The 27,309-nt window shown below is 36.2% G+C and overlaps 1 protein-coding gene across 3 annotated transcripts in view; it reads left to right on the top strand.

Moving 5' to 3' along the window:
• The window catches only part of LOC127411315 (exocyst complex component 5-like), a 327,593-nt gene that overhangs the window by 30,725 nt on the left and 269,559 nt on the right, over positions 1-27,309 (top strand). For 2 of the 3 annotated variants that reach the window (XM_051646805.1, XM_051646806.1), the window contains one exon: positions 364-2,665. The exons of the other annotated variant lie outside the window; for it this stretch is intronic. In XM_051646805.1, coding sequence (XP_051502765.1) covers positions 364-552 — 189 coding nt within the window. In that variant the 3' untranslated portion in view covers positions 553-2,665. Of the gene's footprint in view, positions 1-363; positions 2,666-27,309 lie in introns of those variants that run through there. 3 annotated transcript variants of the gene reach the window in all.

Genomic DNA, 27,309 nt, shown 5'->3' with positions numbered 1-27,309 from the left:
CTGGGAACTAGAAATCCCTTGCCCAGTTTCAGTTAACCAAACAAAAAATAGTCATGTTGTCCTAACACATATTGTTGTCGTGTGTTTTTTATTTTTTTTATTTTTTTATTTTTATTATTTTTTTTTTTCATTGAAACAACTCAGTTTAATTAAGTTCACTTGTTTACATAAATGTTTTAAGTAATATGAACAAGGGAGGATTCAGGAAATCTAACAATCATGAAAGTTCTTTTTTTGTGTATGTGTAAATACATCATTTATAAGTCACAGTGATGAAAATGGAATTGTTTTCATTATTATATATTTACATTATTAAGTAATAAACAGTGAATGAATAACAGCTGCATTGAAATCCCTCCACAGGTTCCTCTTGTGCTTCAGCTCTTTGACACACTTCATGCTCTGTGTAACCTCCTGGTTGTTGCCCCGGACAACCTCAAACAGGTGTGCTCTGGAGAGCAGTTGACCAACCTTGACAGGAACCTCCTCCATGCTTTCGTCCAGCTGAGAGCAGACTATCGCTCAGCCCGACTCGGGCGGCATTTCAGCTAATTACTGGCAAGGCTGCCCAGTTATTGAATAGTCTACCATACTGCCGTCCATTCAGAGCGGCCCTACTAGAAGACATGAAACACAAGAGGCCAATCTTGAGTGGCTTTATCTAAGATTTAGAGTGGAGATTATACTTTGTGTTTAAAGAACAGCACCAACTGCAAAGCAAACTCTTCCCTGAATGCTTCATTTTATGTTTTGAAAGGCAAAGTTAACTCCAAAATGAAAGTTTTGTCAGCATTTACTCACTCTTTTGTTGTTTCTAACCCTGTATAGGAGATGTTAGGCACAATGTTAGGGCATCTTTTTTTCATACATTGAAAGTGAATAACCACTGTGGCTAACATTCTATAACATCTTCTTTCGCGTTACACAGAAAACAAAAGAAAGGCGTACAGGTTTAGAAGAACAAGAGGATGAGTAAATTATGACAGAATTTTCATTTTGGGTTGAACTGTCACTTCAAGCATTCTATTTCAATCCATGTTCACATTAAAATGTGAACATACTTCATTACATATGTGCTCATTTGTTTGTACTCTGCAACAGGTTGGAGAATATGGATCTGTTATACAAATGACAGTGCAGAGGGCTGTTCTGTACATTTCTCAGCTTCTCTGACTAATGTTGAGAAGATGATGTTAAATGAATGAGTTGGATGATTCTGCCGCTGGACTTTGGTGTTCAAGGGACTCTGTTTATTTGCTTTTATTTTGATTGTGCCAAACCAAACCTCTGGCTTTTCTTGGATGAGAGGAGCACTTCAGTACGCTGCTGTGGATCAATTAACTATTCCAGCTCGTTTCGCTCAGGCTATTGTACACACATAGGGCTTCACAAAGATGAAAACTCCTTTTTGAGCAGATCAATGGACATGTTATACAAATGTTGTCATACCTTAAGTTAATTCTGTCCTATATTCATTTCATACTTGTAAGAATAATGAACAAGAGGAGAGATGAGCATATGACATCTGTATGTCTCATGTTTAAAGGAATAGTTTACCCAAAAATGAAATTCTGTCATTATTTACTTAGCACAATCAGTCCAAACTCATTATATGCTGTTATTTTTTTACTTCCAACACAGAAATTAGAATTTATGAAGAATCATTACGCAGCTCTTTTTCATACAATGACAGTACATAGTGACTAATCTAAAAATGACCAAATATTACATAAAAGCACCATAAAAGTAGTCCATTTGACTTGTATGTCTTCTGAAGTGATATGATATCTTTGTGTGTAAATTTAGTTCATCATTCATGGAAAATCTCCCCCCTGCATTAAACCTGATGTGTTAAGTTGACACACCATTTTTTAAGCCTTATGTGATCACCAATGAGATTTCGGAGCTTTTACTGAGGGGAAGATTATCGGTGTATAATGACAGAATTTTCATTTTTTGGTGAATAATTCCTTAAAACTTAAGGTTTAATTTAGACCTGTTGAATGCTAAATGTGATGATGTGATAAATCTCTCGTATCAATCTGATTTACTCATGCCCTTAACCCGTAGAGCTAATACATCTTTATGTATGCTGAAATGTATAATTTCTGACTTATATTGCAATGCACACCTAACTTCCAGATTTTTGAGATCTAAAATAATAATCACATCAGTGCTAACAACTAAGTGTGTCGCTTGAAGTTAAAGTAATACTTGCATACATTCATATAGTATCCACGTAATTACTAAAAAAAAAAAGCTTGGGTCACATGGTTTTGCAAAAATGGTTTGATTTTAGATTTGGTATTTGCTTTAAGTAGTGTGACATCCGTATGGTTATTCTGAAGCTAAACAGTGACAAACCAGTCACAAACCATTAATTCCAAGACCCTTTCATATGACAGAGGTATGCTGAATGCAGTAATGTCATATGACTAGTTGAATCCTAACCTTTAACCCCTCTGTTGAAAAGGTGGGTCGAGATCTGTGACCCCCTAGGCTTGACCTTGGTGTTAGATTGTTAGAAAGGGTTAGGTGGTCTGATTCTGATTCCATTACATTGTACTGGTTTTAAACATGAATTCATGACAGAACGATCTGAACTGAATCATCTGTACAAGCTGCTCATCATAATTATTTCTGAAAATAAAATGTGTGAAATTGCCCTTTTGTCTATTAATGAGACCAGTTCCATTGAGGGTGGTCTCAAAACCCCTGGGTCATTCCTAATTTGCATTTTCATATCCCCATCATATGACTTAAAATTGGATTAAATATTAAACAAATTTTTAAGATGGGAACCTTAGTTTTCTTTTATCACAATGAAGTGAACACAATGGATGAATTTTAAATAATTAAATTACATTTTGACTGTTTGCCATGTCTCTGGGTGCTTTACACTAACTTAATTTTATTCTTTCTCTAATTGAAATTTTTCAAATAAAACGTGAATCTTGAGAATAATGAATGTATGGATTTTTCCTACGTGCTCATAACACTCCATCCTGTTAGCCTTTTTGTAATATCACTAACTAAAAAAAGCATCATCCTCTAGGTCCTTGCATGTTTTTTTTTTTTTATAGTATTTATTTTTTTAATATCCTATTTGCATTCTATTCTATTTGATGCAAACAACAATATCAAAATATTGGTAATACTTTACAATAAGGTTCAATTCGTTAACATTAGTTAATGCATTAGGTATCATGAAGAAACAATTAACAATTTTTATCTTTGTTAAAGTTAATACATATTCAATTGTTCATTGGTAGTTTATGTTAGTTCATAGTGCATTAACTAATGTTAATATGTACAACTTCTTATTTTAAAAATGTATTATTAGGGTGTATGTTGAAATTAACATTAAAGGAATGTTCCGGGTTCAATACAAGTTAAGCTCAATCGACAGCATTTGTGGCATAATGTTTAGCCTATTACCACAAAAATTAATTCTGACTTGTCCCCACTTAAAAAAAAGCAAATATTGAGGATACAGTGAGGCACTTACAATGGAAGTGAATGTGGCCAATTTTTGGAGGATTTAAACAGAAATGTGACGCTTATAATTTTATAAAAGCACTTACTTTAATTTTTCTGTCAAAACTTGTGTATTATTTGAGCTATAAAGTTGTATAAATTGTCATTTTTACAGTTGTTTTAGGGATTTAGGGTTTATTGAAATTACATCGTCATGGTAACGAAGTTGTAAAACTGGCTATAACTACACAGAAAAGATTAGTAAGTGATTTTATCAGACTAAAATCATGTTTACACACATATCCTTCCTTATGTCTTTTGGCTATAATAGTAAGTTTTTATTTTTTTATCCCCTTTTCTCCCAATTTGGAATGCCCAATTCCCACTACTTAGTAGGTCCTCATGGTGGCACGGTTACCTCAATCTGGGTGGCAGAGGACAAGTCTCAGTTGCCTCCACTTCTGAGATGTCAATCCGCGCATCTTATCACGTGGCTCGCTGTGCATAACACCACGGAGACTCGCAGCATGTGGAGGCTCATGCTACCCTCTGCGATCCACGCACAACTTACCACGCGCCCCATTGAGAGCGAGAACCACTAATCACGACCATGAGGAGGTTACTGCATGTGACTCTACCCTCCCTAGCAACCGGGCCAATTTGGTTGCTTAGGAGACCTGGCTGGAGTCACTCAGCACGCCCTGGATTCGAACTCGTGACTCCAGGGGTGGTAGTCAGTGTCAATACTCGCTGAGCTACCCAGGCCCCTAATATTTTAATGTTAATAAAATTATGTTTTTTAAAGAAAAGGGGGTAGGAGTCAAAATAATTTTTTGTGGTAATAAACATTATGCCACAGCCTGGTACATTAACTAAGATTTATAAATACCGTAAAAGTATTGTTCATTGTTAGTTCAGGTTTATATAATGTTAACAAATGGAACCTTATTGAAAAGTGTTGCCAAAATATCTAAAGTTTAATAATAATATCAAAATGCTAACTTTACATCCTTTCACTGAGCAGTGGCTAACTTTAGCTCTTAATTTCCACCATGGAAATATGTAGTTCTTGCCATATTTAATAAATACGTTATAATTAATCAAGTTTAAGTGTCTGGGCTTGACCAAAAGCAAGTCTTGGATAGGCTACGCTTTCATTGAAATACTATCATAAAATACTGAGCATTTTCTTTTTACATACTGAGCTCAAAAGGAAGGGGCAAAAGAGTAAGAGCCGCCTATCCTTAAAAACAAAGACACAAATAGGGGGAAATAATGGTATTACTTAGTTTGCACACTGGAGTGGTTGCTAGCACTCTGAGGGGAAAAGACAGACCCAATAGGTTGGGAAAAACAGTCTCGTCTCAAGGACTCCTCGTGTATTCTTAACCATGAAGGTTTAGGGTAATATCTTCCCAAAGGACTTAAAAGACAAAATGGGAGAAAACTGCAATGCTTAAAAGCCCCGTAGTGTTTAAGATGTGTGCGGTCGTCACGGCCAGGAAAAGGCGAGAGTGATAGAAACGCTTCAGAGCTGACTGAGCTTCCGTTTCCACCACAGTGTGCTGTTTCTACAACGGTAAACAGGCAAAGTTAAACAGCACTATTAATTAGGCTAATACGAATATGATCACTGCCAGGGAAATTAAATTCTCGCAGCCCTAATCACAACAGGATAGCTTGTAAAAATGATTTTGTTAGGCACCGGTGCAAACACCGCTGCCTTTTCCAAACATTTGGAAACTATTTGTTTTGCATGGCGATTAGCGTTTGCTGGTAGCGAGTGAGCGGGAAGCGGCGGAGGCGCGATAACGGTTGAGAGACGGGAGCGCGCAGGTTCCCGCGGGAACGGCTGACTCGGGTTGAGTGTGCACTGTGCACGCGCAGCGCTGCTGCTGTTGTTTAAGGGGGTCTCTGTATTTGAGCAGGTGGCGCGGATTAGCGGCGCTGTCAACACTAGAACGCCGGATAAAACCTCTGCTCACCCTTTTCTCAGTCTGCTCATTAGAGCTCGTCATTTTACAATTTCCATCACACTCACACGTATCAAAAGAGGTAAAATTTGTTTTGGGAAAGAAAATGTTCAGAGGAGTATCCCCATGTGGAACAGTGATCTTTCTCCAGTTGTGGATCAGTACCTAAAAAGTTGTTTAAAGGGCAACGTTTTGTCTCATTTGTGTAACAATGCACGTAAATGATAAAACTTTGCAGGACAGTATGCGACTGCAATAACATCTGACTAAGTTTGACTTTTAAAATTACTTAATCAGTCTTAACTCCTTGGCCTAGCAAAATAAGTTTTGGGCATTTGTACATATTAATTATAGTGCTTGCTGCATATTAGACAGATTATTTTTCATAAAACTAATTTATATTTAACTCTATTTAATAAGTCAGGACGCAGTAAGGAACATGAAGGTAAGTAGGCAAACAGCAAATGTGATATTTTCATTTCCATAGACCTTTCACAGTAGCGCCATATTTATTTATTGTTTTGGCGGGAAAAACAAGGCTGAGAGGGATAGGCCGTCTTTTCTATTCATGCACTTTATAAAGCCGTATAAGGTCCTGTTGTCTACTATTTATTTTTATTTTTTTTGGAAAGATGCTTTTATATATATATATATATATATATATATATATATATATATATATATATATATATATATATATATATAAATTAAGGAATTATCACCAAGGGTTTTCATAACTTATAAGGCGTCTGCTGTAACCAGCAGCTTCTTTAACATGTCCTCCTGAAACACTGATAAACTGTAACAAAACTGTTGAAAGAGATGTTTATAAAAGATGCTTGTATTTTGTATGTACACAAGTAGAATACACATATGAATTAGCAGTGCCTTCATTTAATAGGCCTTTAAATGAGCTTTTCAGCAATTTGTCACAGAAATCTCAATTGCCATAAAACATACAAGGAAACATTTCTCAATTACAGTATGCCATGAAGTGTATTTCAGAATAATGTGTTTATATATGATTTACTTCCTTATTTCTTACACAATTTCTGTGTAAATGGGGGAGAAAATTTGTATTCCCAGTCTATATGATGTCTAATGTGCAAATTAACGTGTTTTTAGCAGAAACTTAATACAACAAAATAAACAAATATAATAACAAAAACATAATGAAAATTTATATAGTGAATATATATATATATATATATATATATGTGTGTGTGTGTAACTGCTGATCTCCTGTGATTTTCACGCACAACAGTCTCTAGAATTTACTCAGAATGGCACCAAAAACAAAAAACATCCAGTGAGCGGCAGTTCTGTGGATGGAAACACCTTATTGATGAGAGAGGTCAACAGAGAATGGTCAGATAGTTTCAAACTGACAAAGTCTATAGTAACTCAGATAACCGCTCTGTACAATTGTGGTGAGCAGAATATCATCTCAGAATGTTATTCTGAGATGTGGGTTGGCACTATTTTGGTGGCACGAGGGGGACCTACACAATATTAGGCAGGTGGTTTTAATGTAGTGGCTGAACGGTGTAGGATAATAGGAAAACTGGCAATTATTGTAATTGCATTAAAGGGATAGTTCACCCACAAATGTAAATTCTCTCATAATTTACTCACCCTCCTGGCATCCCAGATGTGTATGACTTTCTTTCTTTTACAGAACACAAATTAAGATTTTTAAAATAATATTTCAGTTCTGTAGGTCCATACAATGGAAGTGAATGGGTGACAAATTTTTGAAGCTCCAAAACCCCATAAAGGGAGCATAAAAGTAATCCATACGACTCCAGTGGTTAAATCCATGAGTTCAGGCACGATATGACAGGTGTGGGTGAGAAACAGATCAATGGTAATTTTAATCATAATTTAATCAAGTAATTTTAATCATAAATTCTCCTCTTGCCCAGTATGGTGCAATATGCATTAAGACTGTGAATCACCATAAACAGAATAAGAAGAATGGGAAACTGAAACTGAAGTGGAGATTGACTGAGCAGGGAGGAGAATTTATAGTAAAAAGAAAAGAAAAAGGACTTACATATTGATGTGTTTCTCTCTCAAACCTATCATATCGCTTCAGAAGACATTAATTTAACCTGGAGACATTGATTTAAGACTGGAGTACTTCTATGTTGCCCTTATGTGGATTTTGGATCTTCAAAATTTTGGCACCCATTCACTTGCTTTGTGTGGAACTACATAGCTGAAAAATTCTTCTGAAAATCTTCATTTGTGTTCAGCAGATGAAAGTCTTACACATCTGGGATGGCATGAGGGTGAGTAAATGATGAGAGAATTTTCATTTTTGGGTGAACTATTCCTTTAACAACTGGAAAGTGTAATACTACTGTGACAGGTTAATCTGCAGCAAATATAGCAGAGTTTGACTGAACGCACAACCTTTGACCCCAGCAGGTATTTTTCATCCCTTTTAAAATGTGATAAGCCATACAATTAGTTGCATTTTATTGTTTGCAATTTTCCCTGCAGTCCGCGACAGAACAGACCTGCGACTGACCAGTTGAGAACCACTGTCTTACTTTCCATACTTAGAACTTTAAGCATTGCCCATTAAACTCTATTTGAGTCTCTGGGCTTCAAATTGAAAATTAAAGACCAGAGCCATCTATATGTTCCTTGTTAGTGTTTTAGCCTGTGGTTTCAACCTCTATCCACACACTTAATGAGTTATTAAACAGTAAATCCAGTAATGTTAGCACCATTAATAGAGCTCCCACGGCCATTACTTTGGTCCACGCTGCCTCCAGTGCCCTCCAGTGATATGGCAGCCCACAAATCCCAGCTTGAATGCATCACTCTCTCAAATCACCCACTCTGCCTCCTGGAGCAGTGACAATACAGCATTACAGCACTCAATCCATGTCAACAGCAGCTTTGCTTAATGCCAGCTCAAAGCTTTGAAGCTAAATCTTCACCTAATGATGCTGAACGATTAGCCCTTTTGCTCTTATGCTTGTCGATAAACTTGTATCAATTAGTGTATGTTTGTTTCAGGAATGAGCATTTATTGAGTTGCAATCTTTTACATTACGGTATTCAAGTTTAAAGCCCACTGTAGATTTAAGAAATTGGAAACTCAGCATTTTTAAATGGGCAAAAAATGTAGTATTAGTTCGAAATCAGAGATTTAGGTCTTTGGATCCTTGCCATTAAAGGGATAGTTCACCAAATAAAAATCGTGTCTTATGTTATGTTTAATTAGATATCTTTTTTCATCTTATTTTAAAAGCTCAGATAATACATATCATCTATGTGCTTGGATTGTAACTGTACAAGTTGCTTTTTGCCTTTAGTGAGTGTTTAATTCTTTTTCTTTTTCTGTTGTTGTGTTTTATGCATGCAGATGTAGTGTGGTGCCAGCACTGTCTCCACTTGTGAAGCAGATGTTGCCCTCTGTCTTTACCCACTCCTGCACCTGTTAAGCCATGCCAAGTCCAGAAGCAGTGGTGCCATGCTAAGTGAGGGGCACAATGTGAAAATCCGGCAGAATATGTGTATGAAAGATGGGTGAGGTCGCGTGTAGTGTATCTGTTATTCTTTTATTGTCTGTGTGTTGTTCTCAAAGGTCTGCATTAGTTTCCGAAATTACATTTGACATAAAAGGGGAATATTTGCCCCTAGATTTGATTTTCAATTTTTTACTTTTATGGGGGCTTATGTTTCCCCCCAACCATTTAAAACAAACTCTGTCTCATCCGTTTTTGTCAAGTACATCAATTTAATCAATTCATTAATGCAGATTCTCAAGATTGAGAATTTATTACCTCTTACCCTAAGAATTTAATTAACATCTGCTCATCAACTATGTATAACTAGGACTATAATAGAATATTAAAAACTATGCATATATTACAAATAAAAACAGAAGAATTCATTACGAGGTCATTTTTGCCACACAGACATTTTTGTCATTTTTGTCAATGACATTTTTGTCATTTTTAGTGGCATTTCTCCCCCGAGCCCCCTTTAGTTTCTGATTCTGGTCTGCAGTGTTTTTCTCATATGGATGTTCAAATCAGTCTATATGGAACTTGAAGACTTTGAAATACTGATATTCTGAATTCATGCAAATTTTGAATGTATTTTGAAGGGACTTTAACGATTCAGGTAAGTTAATTTTTAATTTACATAAAATAAAAATAAAAATAAAAAACAACTATGCTTTGAGAGTTATGCCTTAGAAGAGTGACCTTTTTGCTTCTTTCTCTTTAAAATGTCTCCATTCATTTTTCTTTTTAAAAGAGTCTTTTCAGAAAAAAAATAAACATCCAATGCATATAGATACAAAATCAATGATTCAATAAACCAATGAGTCAAATAAGTTCTGTATTATTAAGTTAAAATAAAATAATTTATGTTTATGCTTGACTACTGAGTGCATCTTAGAACATATCCACATAATTGTTTAATTTACTGTATAAAATAAATATTTTTTGGTCCTAAAATAAAACAGTATACAGAATATTTTGAGATTCTTGGCACTGAACAGGAAACCACTGAGTCAAGCCCTGCCTAAAAAAACAAAACCCAAATGCTGCTTTGAACTGTGTACATCCTGAGCCGCTCAACGCAAAGCATGCAGTAACCTTCACAAAAAGGCAGAGGGCAGTAGTGCACTAATGCAGCCCCAGTTCCCCCAACAAGCCCCATCTCCCACACTCCCTCTTTCACAATGGACGTGCGCCCGGGGGGAAGTGTTGCTTTTTTAGGTCTATAAGCCCGTGTCCCTTAATCCCTCGCCATGATTGACAATCATGATTTAGGGTATATGGTGTCCCATTCTAATCCAGCCGCGCTGCTTTCATTTGCATACTTGCCATGCGTGGCCTCATTTTCAGGGGAGGCATACTGCCTGCTGCCTTTGTAAGAGATGCAGAAAGAGAGGAGAGGAAAAGAGAGGGAGAGAGACAGAACAAAAAGCGAAATAGGAGATAGAAAGAGAGCTGAGAGGGGAGAGAATTTAGAAAACAGAGTTGGCTGGCATTGAGGAGAGAGAGAATGATAGAGAGAGAGAGAGAGCACAAGAAAAGGAAAGGAGAGAGTGATGAAAATTAGATTAGAGAAAGAGAGATTAGAAATTGGGAATGTTTGTGTATGTCTGCCAGGAGTGAGGATAACTGTGTGTGAGAGAGACAGTGTGTGAGTGTGTGTACCAAAGTCAGTCCTTGCCATCTTGCCACTTCAGTATCTCTCAATTGCCCTCCAGCTCTAAATATGTGTCCCAAGGCACATTGTACAGAAGAGCGAGAGAGAGAGAGAGAGAGAGAGACAAGGAGAATGGCTAAATTAGCATTACCTTAAATAATGAGGCATTTGCAATAACAACATTTGGAGATAAATACATAGCACATCATTTGACACCTGAAAATAAAATTGACTGGGAATTACAGATTATAACAAAATTAAAACATTTGGAAATCATCCATACATTATATTAGCCATAACCTGTAAATTTGAACACAACATAATGAAAATTAATATAATTTGAGAAATCACAGAATGAAGACTACATTTAAAACAATAGTAAATTCAGAGGAGATTGAACACAAAAGTAATGCAATTTAGTTTTTAGTATATAAAGTTTTTATTTTATTTGTTATTATTTTTGTTTTGAGATGTTTTACGTTATTCACTGCTGTTATTTATTTATACTAATGATTTGAAGGAGAGTGACAGTGTTATGTGTATGTATACAGGACCACTAATCCAAAACTAATTTCACTTCAGGGACAGTAATATACTTTAGTATACTTCAGTCCTAATTTCAATTAATCATCACAGTAGAACTGATGTAATTGTATCTGATTTCCATTTCTTGTGTGTATATTTCCAACTTCCCTCTGTAATGCTTTACAAAAATTCCACATCCCAAACTCTTGTTTTCATACACTGGAAACTTTTGTAATTTCGTATGATATTGTTATTTGCAAAGAGCAGGTCAAACATTTACAGTCTATACTTTCAAACAGAAGGTAAAACATTCGAACAGTGCCACTAATTATGATATATATTATATGTTTGTTGAAGATAGATCAGTCTTGTTATGACTGATTTATCAACTTGGTTCACCACAGTTTGAATAATGAAATGTTATGCTATATTACTATACTTACATTATATTATATTATTATTTTATATAATATATTAATTAAAATATGTTATACTTATATTTAAAAAAAAGAAAGAATATATAGCAGTTATTGTAAAAATTGTCTTTGTGACCATGTAAAGATCATGGATATATTAAATCTGAAATATCTGAAAATATCTGGTAATGATTGGTAATAGAGCAATAAATTATTACTATTATTGGAGTGAGAGACTGGCTTTATTGTAATAATAAATTTTAATATGTATAATTATTTATAAACTAATTTATAATTATAGATTTATATTTTATTATTTGTATAGTATATATAATTAGTAATAAGGCAATTAATTATATACAGTGTAATTATTATTATATTTAGTATGCAAATAATTATATATTTATATAGTATAATTATTTAGTTATCAAGGATAATCTGACTAGGTAAGGGCAAATATTATTATTATTTTTGTAATAAAACGATAACGACAATGATTCAACACCAGAACAAAAATAACACATTGTTTAAATGACGTGGCATGTATGCCTTTCTGAAAGAAAACAGAGGAAATGAGAATACTTTGCTCCTTTCACTGTGTGTGTGTGTGTGAGTTTGATTGTGTGTGTGTGTGTGTTTTAGGGGGGGCTGGTTTACGTGGTTTACAAGGACATCTTTTTAGGTTACAAACTGGTAATTACAAGGGTATTATGCTATAAATGTGGTTTATGAGGACATTTCTAGTGTCCCCATAATTTAAATCACTTAAAAAACATACTAAACATTTCTAAAATGTAGAAATTCTTTTGTGAGGGTTAGGTTTAGGGGTAGGGTTAGGGTTAGGGGATAGAATCTATAGTTCCTAAAGTATAAAAATCATTATGTCTATGGAGAGTCCTCATAGGGATAGCCGCACCAACACGTGTGTGTGTGTGTGTGTGTGTGTGTCATAGAGAGAGAGAGAGAGAGAGAGAGAGAGAGAGAAAGAAGGTGCCACAGAGAGTGTGTTAAATTTAGACCCAAGGCCCGAGTATACTTCGTTTTTCTGCGTTCCTGATCGGGTCCCGCCTGGTTGACTGCGTTGCCTTTCAAAGGATACTCCTCTGATTGCGGGCGAATAAGAACACGTGTGCTGACCTCCCACAAGTTATCCCCTATTTACTAAGTGATTTCTTATTTTCATATCTTAACGTACTTAACCATTTAGTTATTTACTGAAAGTGAGTCTGTGTGTGTTTGCATTGTGTGTTTGCATTGGGTGCGTGTGTGTGTGTGTGCATTTTAGCATATGTCTGGGTCTGAAGGAGACATGAGGAAAAAACTATTTTCTTATTCCCCCATTTTGAGAAATTATACTCCTGTACTTGATCCAGCTAATAGGATTTTCTTAAATTACTTTAGAAAAGACCATCTTTTAACTTCCCTCTCTCACATGCAATCCATTCATTAGTAGGTCTGCCTGAAGGGCCTCCCCACATCAATTGCTTGGGTTAAAGTTACAAACTTAGGCAGCTCTGTGATACTCAGTGCTCATGGTGGTTTGCGGAGGCGGGGGCCAGTATTATTAATTTCTCTAGTATAAGAAAAATATGACAAGACTGAATTAAGAGTATTGGCCCTCTGTTATCCTGGGCGGCTAGCCTCGGGGTCCGACTGTGGTGGAGGACATTATGCAAATGCAGCTTCCCTATATCTGCTCTCTCTCCCCCTCTCTCTGTCTCTCATTTTTTCATTCCTAGGCTGTGTCCTGTTCTGTTCCTATGGGTCTCACTCAGTATCATCATGTACATGTCCTTGTGTGTGTCTTTGTCTGAACTTGGTCTTTTTCCTCTAACATTACTTTTCCCTAAACTTCAAACACGTTACAAGAATAGAATTCTCTGTTTCTTCTCTCTGTATCTCTCCTTCTCTCTCTTTCTCTAATCTCAGAGTAGGATGAGATTGTGACGGGTCCCATAAAAGAGACAGCTGTCAAAACATGGTCTGTTCCTGTCATCCCATCCCTCCCTCCATATCTCTCTCTCTTTCTTCCTCTCTCTTTCTCTCTCCGAGGTGCTGCTGCTCTTGCAATCTCTGAATGTGAAATGGAAGAGAGGATAATCTGCGTCTATGTCTGTCTCTGTTTGCTTTTCACTCATATTTCCTCTTCAGTTTCTCTCTGACAGGTGTAAAAAGCTCCAAGCTCGAAAGCATTGTGTTGCTCCTCAAAGCTCACACAACATTCAGTATAAATGAAAATTTTTGCTTTCCAAATCAACAGTGGGATGACCATTTTTCAGAGTTTGGGATTTAACAGAGAAGGTTTAACAGACCTGCACTCATAAAAAAGGTTCCACTTTTTTTTTTTTTATTTTTTTTTTTTTGATGCCAAAAGAGTACCATTTTGGGCATCTATTATGCTGTGATGTCATAGGAGAACCTTTTTAAGTCCCTGTGATGCCTCAAGAGAACCTTTTTAAGTTCCTGTGATGCAATATGATTTTTTTTTTTTTTTTTTTTATGTCATAGGAGAACCTTTTTAAGTTTCAGTGATGACATAGGATACCCTTTTTTATGGTCCAGTGTGTAATGTTGGGTGTCTAGGAGTGGAAGAGGAAGACAGGAAGACAGGAGATGCAGGAGTAGATTAACTTTCAAATACTTTAATAGCAATCGTTGGAGTAGAATATTCACTGGAGAGGAAACAAACAATAAATCTTAACATCAAACTTAACTCTACGTAACACTTTAACAACACAACGTGGCACTTCATTAACTCAACGAAACACTTCAAGGACTGACAAATGATGAAGAAAACTAGAGGGTATTTATACACAGAACTAAATGAGGGAATGGAATATAGGTGAGGGTAATAAGGAACAGATGGAAGTGGTTAGGGCAGTGAACTATGGGAAATGCAGTCCAGTGGAAAACTTCAAAATAAGAGTCCTTGAAGAAAATGAAGAAAATGAGGGAGACAGACTGTGACACAGTGATGGCACAGGAGAATTTTTTTAAGTTCCCTTGATACCACAGGAGAACCGTTTTAAATTCCAGTGATGACAGAGGACAACCCTTTTAAGTTCCAGTGATGCAATAGAAGAAACTTTTTAAGTTCCCGTGATGTCATAGGAGAACATTTCTAAGTTTCATTGATGCCATTGGAGAACCTTTTAAGTTCCAGTGCTGGCACAGGGGAATTTTTTAAGTTCTCTTGATACCATAGCAGAACCATTTTAAAATCCAGTGATGACATATTTATGCTCATTATACCAGGAAAAAAAACTATGTAAAAATCCAGAAATAATATTTGGTGTATAGTCACAGATGTGATGAAAACTCAAAGCGTCTCCCGTTGAAGTCACACAGCAACTCTTTTCACCCCTCACACACACACACACACACATACACACACACACACACACACACACACACACACACACACACACACACACACACGTGAAACAGGTAATACTCTTTGGATACTTGGTTGGTTTTATATTATTTCTGTTAAGGGAATTGAAAAATTAGCACAGTCCTCTAAATAGCAGGCTAGCAGCTACAAGTTTGTTAACCAATGGCAGCTGCCGACTCTTAGCCTTTCTCATTGCTTTGTGCATCATACAGGCTGCACTTCCCACAGTCCCTCTTCTGAGGGTAGAGGTACCTACCCTAGAGTAGGAGCTAAAAAGTCTGTCTGAAGTCCCTCCAAACAGCTTTGAGAAACTATAGTTCCTCTGTGCGAAAGCGACGAAAAGTACTTGTTCCGGGAAAAAGAACCTAAAAAGGGCTTTAGTTCCTGCAGTGGCAAATGGCCTATTGATGCCATAGGAGAACCTTTTTTAAGTTCCATTGATGCCATAGCAGAACCTTTTTAAGTTCTACTGATGCCATAGGAGAACCATTTAATGTTTCTGTGATGCCAACTTTGATTTCTCCTTCATCCATTATAAAGTTCTGGATCTTGGACCGGTTGCCAAGATTTTTGTTTTCTTGATGTTCAAATGTAGATTCAAGGCCAGGCTGTTTTTCTTGATGCAGATATTTCAAGTCTTCTTCATTCTCTGCTATTATTGTTGTTTCATCTGTGTATTGGTTATGTGTATTGGGTTTTATCCTGCCACCCATTCTGATGCCTTGTTGTTCTTCATATTGCCTGGTTTCTCTGATTATATATTGAAAAGATAAAATGGAAGTTGTTACAATGTAGTATTAGCACATTTCACTAATTTTCTGATTTGTATGTGTGTGTGCTGTCACAATTGTTCAGAAACTTCTGATTCTTTAAACCCTGAAGGATTTGTAAACATTTGTGTATCTCTAAAGTTATTCAAAAGTTAATGGCTTTAAGTTTCAGATGCTGTCAATGTTCTGGTGTCTGTGCAAACATACAAAGTCTTCGTCTGATAGAATCACAGTACATACAAATACCTACAAATACTAATGAGATCACATGTTTTAACTTTTTACAAATAAACAAAATATAAATATACTGTATATTGTTATGAAGTTTATCATGGCCAGTGCAGAATATTGTGGCTACTTAGAATCTCCAAATAATTAATATTTTAGTTGGTAAACTAGCTGGTTGGGTTTGATATTAGTACACTTTGGAGTGGATACTAGAGGAGATGTGAGCTGGTCTTGATGTCAGGTCCAGGATAATAATAATCCTGGTGCGAAATGGAGATCTAGAGCCCAGGATAAGAGAATAGTGCTCAGGTCTTTACTCCGGCTCCTTTTTCCAGGCAAGGTAGGATAGACTGATCTGATGTCAATAAATATTAGCTTTATGCCTGCCGCTACATTTGTATGTATATATGTTTCCTTGACAAGCTGATTGCATGTTCGGGGCAGATGTTGCTATAGTTGTAGCACAGGAGAATGAGTAAGAGAGATAGAGAGGATGGGAAGGGGGGCTCCTGTCAGAGGAGAAGGTAATTGGCCCCTAGGCGATAGCGGGTACAAAGAGAGAGAGCGAAAGAGGCAATCGCTCTCGTCCTCCACTCCCCCTCACCGTCTCTCATCTCTGGTTCTCTGCAGATCTGATAAAGATAAACGTGTGGCAAATGTGTCATTTGATGAAGGATGCTCTGAGCAAACACAGGCGACATGATGAGCCTGTGATCTGCCTGCATGAGTGTCAGCAGGGGATGGGCCAGAGATCTCAATCCAGAGCTTGCACTCTCTCGCTCTCACTCTCTCTTCAGCACAATTGCTAGTGGTGTTGCACACACACACACACACACACACACACACATATATATATATATATATATATATATATGTTATAATATATATATGTTAATAATATAATATAATAATGTTAGGATAGCAAAATAAATTGGCTTATCTTTTTAAAACACTTTGTATCCTTTTAAAGTCTACTGAATTTTGCAGCAAATTCATCAGTCACTTGGTAGAAGCTAGCTAAATTATGCAATATGGACAGGTTATGTGACATGCCCTCATCCTCAAAAACCATGAACAAAACTATGGAGGGTAAAAGATAATACAGCCCAGACTACATTAAATATGGGTTCTCATGTCAACCACACTTCTGTTGTCTATGCATTTATGAAATATTCAATTTTCCTATTCGGCTTATGTCATTTTAATTATTTTGCATATTGTTGGGCCTAAACAGTTTGTGGCAATATTAATACATTTCGGTACAAATCATTGCAAGCTTTAATTTTAAGGAGATGTTTATTTACTTTTGTACTATAAACTATACTGTGTTGGGTCTCCATTTGATCTCTGAATTATAATCTGAATCAAAACCATTTGAGAACCACTGGTCAAGAGCATACTAAAGTATTTACCTACAGAACTGTAAACAACAACCCTCTATGGAAAAGTTACAGAAAGAATCACCATTGGCTAGTTTAGTTTTTACTCCCCAGACTTTTGACGACATGTAATGCAACTGAAAAGGATATTAAGCAAACCGGGAAGAATGCATCATCACATACTTATAGTATTCATATACATATAGGACTTCACGTGCTTTAGTATGTGAGAGTGTCATTTTTATTTCATATTTTTAATCACATTTTAGCTTTTTAAAATTGTACAGATGTCACATTCTATCAATTTGTATGATGTCATGAAATTGCATTTACAATAATGATACGAGCTGTTGTCATTGTTTGAAATTTCATACACATTTTTAAAACAAAATATTCACAAGGTTTGAACCTAATAATGAAAATACAATTCCATATATTCCATATAAGCAAGTTTAAGCTGATAACTCTTTTACATCTAAAATAAAGTTATGTGGTTTTATTGATTTTATTCTATATTTTATTTTTCTAAGTATTACAATAAAAATGTTTAAAGCAAATATGTCTTATAACCACATCATAATATCTTATGACTTTTTAAAAGAAGACATAATGTAGCTTTTATTACTTTATTCAAAGCAGACAAAGACCACTTATAAATGATTATGACCACATTATAAAGCCTTTTGGATGTTTACAGAAAGACATTACATTTATCATTTGACTTAAAGCAGTAAAAAAACACTCATAAGTTGTAGGAAGATATTGTGCAGGTTTTGATCTTAAATAAACAATGTCAAAATATTAAACATATAATACGTTATAACTATGAGACCTATAATACATTATAACTTAAAAGAAATGTGGTGTTGATAGTGTGTTATAATGCCAGGGTAGCCGTGGGTCATTAAAAAGTATTAAAAGGTATTAAATCAATTTAATTGTACTATAATTTTTACACATATTGATAATTCACAAAAATGTTTTAGTAAAAATATATGTTGGTAAATACTAATTTTTATTAGGCCAACCGAATTGCTGTATTTGTGCACATAAATAAACAGCAACTGATTCATTGCAGGCTGAAGTTATGTGGTGTCTCAGAACAGTGGTAAAGCACCACTCATTCAAGTTGAACGAAGATATTTGCCAGCTTTTTCAAACAATATTCCACGATATAGCAAAAATATAGCTCAGATAATGCAAAAAGTTTCACCTGTGGCATGACAGCATATATAATTTGATTTGGTCTAGTTCAAGGAGACACTTGTTGGTAGTGTCAATAATGCAGGGCCATTTGTGCTTATGTTTTACGAGAGCCTCAATGAGTGCACTGAAAAACACAAACAAATGGATGTTTATGTAAGATTTTTGGAGTGACATCCAGTCGAGGTACCTTGTGTATAGTAATGAACATAAGCATTAGTAATGAACTTTAATAACTACTGTGGATGTCCACAGAAAAATACTCACAGTAGGCATAACGTATCAAACCAGCTCTTTACTCTCGTATTAGCAACGTTTCATTTTAATATGTGACTTCATGTTGCATCTAGTGGTGGGTAAATATATGCATTAACCCCAATAGAGATTGAAGTAACGAGCAAATCTTAAATATTTTTGAAAAGGGTATTAAAATGGATGAGCTGATTCCTGCAGATACCCTGAATGCAGTATACTCTTAAAAGTTATAAACATAAATAGGTAAGTATTATGTCATATTATAACTGTTGTTACAATTATTTCTGAGACAATGCAACATATTATAAGGCATAATGCATACATTATAATGCACTGAGAATACCCTTATGATAAATTATAAATACATGCTTCATAGAAAGTGTTGCCAAATACATATTTACACATTTATTACACTTACTACATTACTAAATTTTGCTACGTGTTTGTTTATATGCATAATTTGTGGGGGTGTAAAACACAAGTTTCATCACGGTACGATCTTATATTAGATTATCTTAGCCAGTGATCCGATGTTTGCCAATACCTCAAAGTCTGCCACGATACAATTTCGATTCGATTCAATTCAGGGGCCTGTGATTGATATTACAATATTATGTGCCTACTTTACACAGTCAATTAAAAAATTAAAAAATTCTCACAAATGCAACCAAAATATAATTTGAATATTTTCTTGATCTCGCTGAAAAGTGCAAATCCAGTATACACATTGGGACATCCACAACAAAATAAGGTACTTCAGAAAAATAAATCATAAAAAATAGTCACATACATGTGATCATCAATCATTTAAAATCAGCTCATTGCCTTGTGGAATGACATAAACACTCCAGTGGCAATTTGTTATCTCTACAAATGTCAAGCAAGTCTTTTAATGCAAAATACCCATGACAGGAGAGTATGTGCTATCCATGTTTTTTCTTGGCTACAACAGAACTGTAAATTCTGTTACAGTTTACTGTGATAAATGTTAGTAAGGGTGTTGATGTGAAGATGTGAAAAGTCTTGTAATTGATGCTGGTGCAGTGCAGGTGTTTTCTCTTTCCCTCGTTAGCGTTGTTCAGAGAATCGCAGCTGTTTATCCGTTTGACATGGTTGAATTGCTCCATAGCGCTTCAAAGTAGATAATTCTCAACTACAATGCGCCAGGATATTGAGGGAAGCCCGATTTAATCTCACATGTGAGTCGCTCTGCTCTGTCCTGTCACTGGCACTGGCTATCCATCACAGCCCTGTTGACTTGCTCACACCAGAGCATGTGAGTGAAGAGAAGCAGTGTGACACTGCGCTCAATAATCCGCTCCATGCGCTCAACCGCTCATGGCCCAAGCAGACGCTCCGCTTAAGTACCGCTCACGCTCACCGGTAAAAAATGTTCGCTCAAATCCTGCTCCAATGTGAAATTTCTCTGTAGTATACTTGTTTCAAAGCAAATACACATGCTGGAGCAACTGCCCTTTGCCCACGTGGGCTGAGGTGCCCCTCTGGGTGAAATATAGGCTATATGCCAACATTTATTAAATTATCAAATGATTAGTAATGTACACATCTGAAATTATGTGATTGTATTGTTGTGTTTAGCATATAAAACCTTGCTGTTTATTCTGGACAGGTTTACAATGGCTGTTAGATAATCGGGTGAACCAGACCTTCCGTATCATTTGTAATCAGTCAAATATTTCTCTGTTAGCACAAATGCCATTGAACATCTTCTAATCACCTTTATTTACTTTATACAAGTCATTAAACATGCCTCTACAAGTAATAAAACGTGCGGTGGCGCGAAAACTCGCATACGTGCAAGTTCGTGCTTTTCAGTTTTAACTGGATCTGACACAACTGACCCAGAAAAACACAATCTTTTCAACTTTAAAGTTTTTTCAAGTCATTTATGGCAATAATGAAAACATGGACTGATACCAGGTAAATATTACAAGTAAAAGTGAAATTCATAATTGTTTTTCAGTTTTCTCCACAGAATGATTATACTGTAGAATTAATACATTAATATGTTTCTGATTTAATGCTATCAGACTTTGGGTCTGTAAATGAAAATGAGCAATTTCTCATCCTAATTTTGTATTCAGTTTTAAAGGGCGTATTAAGTTATCCAGAAAAGAGCAGTGAATGTTTTTCTCTTATTCAGTGTTGCTTTATTAATATTCACTGCAATTTTATATGTAGGAATTGTATGCAATCTTAAGGACTGTGGTTAATTAAATAATAATTATTATATTATATCATTATTATGTGCTCCCTTTGTTTTTCCTTTATATGTTTAAAGCAGCATAAAGTCAATCTGGACTTTATATGCGTCAAACGATCATGTGTTGTGCATGCGCTCTTTATGTGTACAGCAAGATTTAACCATGGATTTAACAAATAAAAAATATTCGTCCTGCATAAAGGGAGATTTTGTCCAATATATACTGTATATATATATTAGATGAAATCATGTTTAATGATCCCGAAACAAAAGAAAAATATTTAATCAATTAATTACACTGCCTTCGTTTAAGAAAAGTTTTTTTTTCCAATGTAGTCTATAATCATTTATAGCTTTTTTTTTTCTGTGCATGAATGCAGCAAGCGATGTCGGAAGATGTTGTCTATAACCACTAATCTAGTGTCAGTGGAGTTTTTTTTACATTTCACTAATCATTAAGGTGTGGATTTGGCTTTGGGAAACTGACCAGCAGTTATGTGCCACTTTATCCTGGAGCAGAAATCGATAGCAATGGGCGGTCGATTAAGTGAGATAATTCTTCTATGAAATTCTCTATGTGAGAGCAGAAATCTTTACCAATCAAATGCTCAATTGTACAATGGAGGCATGAAAGCTGAATGCTGCGCCTGCAAATTAGGACACACTTATACGCAAGATTATACATGTTTATTAGTTTTGATGCAGGGATTTTGTGTGTGTGTGTTCGCCGGGATTCAAGGAAATATGCTTTGCCAATGAACAGTATTAATAAGCTTATACATATTCAATTGAGGGTGCATAACGTTCGCACCCCCGCAGAATCGGGCTTGCATCTAGCTGGCAGCTGCACTGACATGATTGCAAAACAACAAGATACCTTACTATCTATTAATGTATAATCTAATGGTAGTGTAGCCTACTAGCTCACCTTTTGCTGCGCTACCATTTTCACGTAAAACATCCTTGTGCTTTCTGGCAATGTGACGCTTAAGATTCCAAAGGGAATCTTTACTAAGTCTCACAGTCTCTCCACTCCCCTTGATTTCTTCTCCTTCCTCATTCTTAGCTTTGATTTTTACTTTGCATTTATGTATAAGGTTTGCAACTTCCCTAAAACAATGTTTGAACTCCATAACCTCAGGCCTATTGCTTATTTCGCAGATTCCCAAACCAGCATATCACGAAGTGCATTCTGGGTTGAGCGAGTGGCGCTGAGTGGCCTGAGCGAGCGGAGCGGAATCTTCAAAAAAGGCACTCTCAGCTCTGCTCACATGCTCTGGCTCACACGGATAGACCAGAGTGCAACTTCAGGCTTCAGTCACTCCGCGCACATCCGTGTCCTACATGAGAAGCATATTTAGCACGTATAAAGCGAGATGAATATCATAAGGTTGCTGCATCGCCTGACGGAAATGCGTTATTTAATTAGATGGAATTAGTGTCAAAATAACGTGCATCTTTAAAAAATATACATCGATGTTTATGCGTAGCATCAATGACGTTGTATAGTTGGTTATTTGATAGATGCAACGATCCAGATCAATGGATCGTTACACCCCTAATAATTTGTACGTCTGACATGTAAAACAAGCGCTAAAATATACATGTAGCAAATGTTTACGGTTAAATGAGCGCATGAAATGAAAATTACATGGATCTTATCTTCTGACACACATTACACGGTACGAGTCAAAGCAAACTTTACTCGCGTAATGTGTATTGTCTTACATGTACAAATATATATTGCAAAAGTTCTCAAAATTCCATGCTGTAAAATGGAGAATGTTGTGAATACAGTTTGTGGAAAAATTTAAGCAAAATCAGAGTTGACGTTGTGAAATGCAATGTAAATATAACTATGGCATATGATGGCTCAACTAAAGTGAGGGTGACACCGTGATCAACGATAACTCAGGACCCCACTGCAGCCTTAACAGGAAAATTTCCTTCGGAGTGCGCGCTCATGAGACAGCATGCAGTAAAAGGATCTCAGTGCTAAAGTTCTTCTTTGCCACTACACAACTCAAATCACTGGCGAGTGAAATCTGAATATTCACTAGCCAGTGGCTAATAACTGACATTTTTTGCTAACATTTTCTCGCATATGCAAGGAATTTATTCGTAATGTAGAGGGCTGAACAGGCGGCACCAATAGAGAAGGCAGGTTATAGACATCATGTGCACTTTTTTTGGACTATCTTTATAAAAATAAATTTGTGTGTTCATATATTGAGAGAAAGAGAGCAAGGAGCTTTGTCAATGGAGTGTGTGTGTGTGTGTGTGTGTGTGTGTGCAAGCAAACGTCACCCAGCTTTGAAAGCCAAGCCCCATGGGCGAGGGCTGTGAAGAGCTCGAATGAGACATGCACAATCAGTTCCACTCCTTAAACCTCTCTCAGAAGCATATCTATTGCCACAGCGCTGTCTTCATGTGCCTCTCCATCAGTTAGTGGGCTGTGATCTGCACACTGCTTTGGCAAATAATTTCTGGTCTCAATGAGTTAGAAATGGAGACTCTTTTGCCTTTTAATCTTCCCTTATTAGTTTTTTCATTCTGTTCTATTCTATTCTATTCTATTCTATAGATTAAATTACAGTGACGTCACACAGCAGACAACCTGTTCTTCTGTGTTATTTTTAGCAGCAGCTTTCAGTGGTGGCAATAGGCAGTGCTGCAGTTGTAATAATTTGTTAAGCAACTTATTATCTAATCATGTTTGTTTATTTTAATAAAAATTATTATACAAGGATCTCTATGGTTTATCCACCTTATTTGGTAAGCAAGCAAGCGGCTGCATTTCCGGCAAGTGTAACAGAGTTCTGCTGTCACTGACCTCAATGTAAGTAACTAGAAGGAAAATAAGACCAGAATTGAGTGATATGGGCTCATCACACAACCACAGGATGTACAGCAGAATAATATGGCAAAGTTGGATAATTTTCTATGGCAAAGTTGGATAATAATCAGCATTTAAAGTAAAGATAAAGTAGATCATTCAGTTGTTGCTGTGTGTTGTATTGAAGAGATGATTATAAAATCTGCTTCTTACTTTACCGAGAAAGATACGATGCAGTTTTTCAATGTCTCCATGTAAACCTCCATTCATATTTTGCTGCAAAACCTCCTATGTTGCCTTTTATTTATTTATTTCAAAAAGCGATCAGCATCTGATATCTCATTCATTCTGCCTGTGCAACAGAGTTTGATGAAACGATTGCAAAATGTGATAAACGGTAAAACAATTTGTGCTACAAACCAATTTGTTTATGAAAATAATGATTGATGCTAATAATATGATGACATACTTTATGTTGCCAGCCTGAAATATAAAGCAACACTAAATAGCTGGAGGTGGCCACATTCAAGTGGATAACGGTGACGTCCACAGTCACAGTGAAAAATAAAGTGGATAGTGAAGAAATATAGGTTCTTTATGAACTATTGACAAATCCAGTTTAAATTTGTTTCAACAGACTTGTGTGATTTTTGTCGGACATGTAACAGGTTGATAAATACACATCCTGACACATTTAACACACTTCTAAAGCCTGATGAATGTGGCATATAAAAATTCAAACTACAATCATACATGCAATGTGTGTTTTTACTGTTTAGATTATCGGTCACATACAGTCAGAATGTTACTGCATTCAAGATAAATGCACAGGCAAATTTTAGAAGTAGTAGGCCTACATTATTTTTATTCAGTATCCTTTCACAAACATCCAGTACATACTTATGTGGTGGAGATGGGGTCTGGTTTTAGATGTGTCATGTCAGATTAGATATTAATGAGGTTTGGTCACAATACACAAGGCAAAACAACAACATTCAGGTTTAAAATATTTTTAATAGGCATTTTACCTTGGGGTGGCCTAGTGGAGAGTTACAGGTAAGTTTTGGAACAGACATGGGGGAATGGTATTGAGAAATGACCCAGACCAAATCTGAATCATTGCAGTAGCACCACAGATCAACATGTTGTGAGCATGTGTGGTAACCCTGCCCCAAGGCTCCAACATTGTAATTTCTTAAAATGATAAAAAAGGGAGCTGATACCAAATGTTAGTATTGGGGTTAAATAAAACTCATTACAACAGATGAAAACTAATAGAATCTGTGCGCCATAAATGTCTCTGTGTAACTATGCCAAGCAAAATGTCTCGAACATGGGCATTGGCACGGCCATGCAGAAATACATGCAGGTCTATCAGGAAGCTGACATACATTTAGGAGTATGGGAAGGAGTGCCTCTCCAGGGGTCACCATGTTTGACTCTTCCCACAATTCCATTAGAACAAAGGCATCATTGACAGAAGGAATGTACCAGGCCACCAGGACATGCTAACACCCTCCTCGAGCTCCCTCCACCCCTTTTAACACACGGGGTCTAACCAAGTGATTAGTTGGGGATTAAAATATTTGCTGTGCAAATACCTGCCGTGGCTGTCCGAATCAACGCCACAGCGTAGTTCAAAGACACTCGTTGAACTCGAGCAAGACCTCTAAACTCATGCCTCAGACCCACTCATACAGCTTCTCAACAGAACAGACCTCTAGACGTCTACTAATGACCAGACCATAGTCACCTTTACAAGGCACAAAGAATGGACCTACTAAAGGAACAATGGTCACTTTAGTTTGGTGATACTCATTTTAGGTCTGGTATTAAAAGTCTTCAGAGTTCAGTGTCATTTAAAATGTCTCAGCCGCAATTTTAAAGCGATAGTTCACCAAAAATTTCAAATATTACTGTTACTTACTCACTCATATATTTTTCCAGACCTTTATGACTTTCTTTTTTTCCGTGGAACACAAAAGAACATGGCAGAATGACAGGCTCAGTCACCATTTACTTTCATTGTATGGAGGGGAAAAAAAGAGGAATTGAAAGTGAATGGTGACTGAGGCTGTTAGTCCTTAAAATTCTGCCTTACATCTCCTTTTGGTGTTTCACTGAAGAAAGTCATATGGGTTTGGAACAACATGTTGGTGAGCAAATGCTTCGTTAGAAGTAATTAGTAAGATACAGTATTTTGTTGAAATAATAATAAAGTCTCATTTAGTGATAACAAGCTTTTATTTATCTAAGGAAAGGTAACTTTCATTCCTAAAAGCTAATTTCTTGTGTAATGCTCATATTTCTTGGAGTGCAGCTCATATCCACCACTGAAATCTGCTACTCTGAAGAACCGCACAGTTGCTTACTTTGTGACATCACAGTAATTTAATATATTAATCAACATTAATAATTGATTAAAAATTCAAGGGCAATAATCAACAATTATGATTTTTGCTATAATCATGCAGCCCTACACACACAAAAACACAAAAACTCCAAACCATCAGTCCAACAAACAACCTGTGCCTACAGCAATGTGACCTGCACTTGTTTTTTTTGTTTTGTTTTTTTCTGTCTTGTGCAGTTAGTTCCTTTATTAAAGAGACCTAACCCCTACGACTCCAACCTTTAGTATTATTTTTAACCTCCAGCAGTCTTTTGGCACCAGTTTCTCTTGATTTCGGGCTCCCTCCCTCTGCAAACCTTTTCATCGCGCTGCATTTTCTTATGTACGGCTGGTTGTTGAAGAAAAGATTTAATTACTTTCTGTTAAATTAATTTGAGAAGAAAAATAAACAGGCTGGTGGTAGGTCTGAGGAACAAAGGCAGGGAGATGCTGGGAGTGAGAGCAGAGAGCGAGTGTTGCTGAATGAGGTGAGGCACGCGGAGAAAGAGAAAAAAAGCTAGGCTCCGACAGGTTTCAATTAAACAGACCCCTTGCTCCTCAGACCACTGCTACCTGCAGCCCTGCAGAAACGTATTGATGTAGACCATAAAAACATCAATCACTGTCAGCATCTGGGCCGTCTTGCGCTCATACCCCATACCACCGTGACCATGTGAATTTATTAAGATGTTAGGTCCACTTCATTTTAATTGTGTAGTTTACTGAGACTTAACTTAGGCTACTTTGGAGATGGGGGTTTGTGTTCCAGCTGTTGCATTTGCTGATATTTGAAGTGCTAGTGTCCTCTGATCAAATCAGCGAGGTTAGGTTGACCAGACAGAATATGTTTTACACTAGACTATTTTTACTGTGAGGTCAGCTTTTTAAAATAATATCTCATTCTGTTTTTGAATGTAGTTAATGTTATTTGTCCTTTAAAGTTTCATTTAATGACATGCCATAATCTTAGTAAGAAGCTTTATACATTTATTTACCATGGACATTATACATTTAATCTAAGTCCTTTTAGTTTTTTGATGACAAAATAGTGTT

Source organism: Myxocyprinus asiaticus, chromosome 20 (assembly GCF_019703515.2).
Source record: "Myxocyprinus asiaticus isolate MX2 ecotype Aquarium Trade chromosome 20, UBuf_Myxa_2, whole genome shotgun sequence".
Taxonomy (NCBI): Eukaryota; Metazoa; Chordata; class Actinopteri; order Cypriniformes; family Catostomidae; genus Myxocyprinus; species Myxocyprinus asiaticus.
Note: the sequence above shows the minus strand (reverse complement) of the source record. Positions and strands in the feature narration are given on the sequence as shown.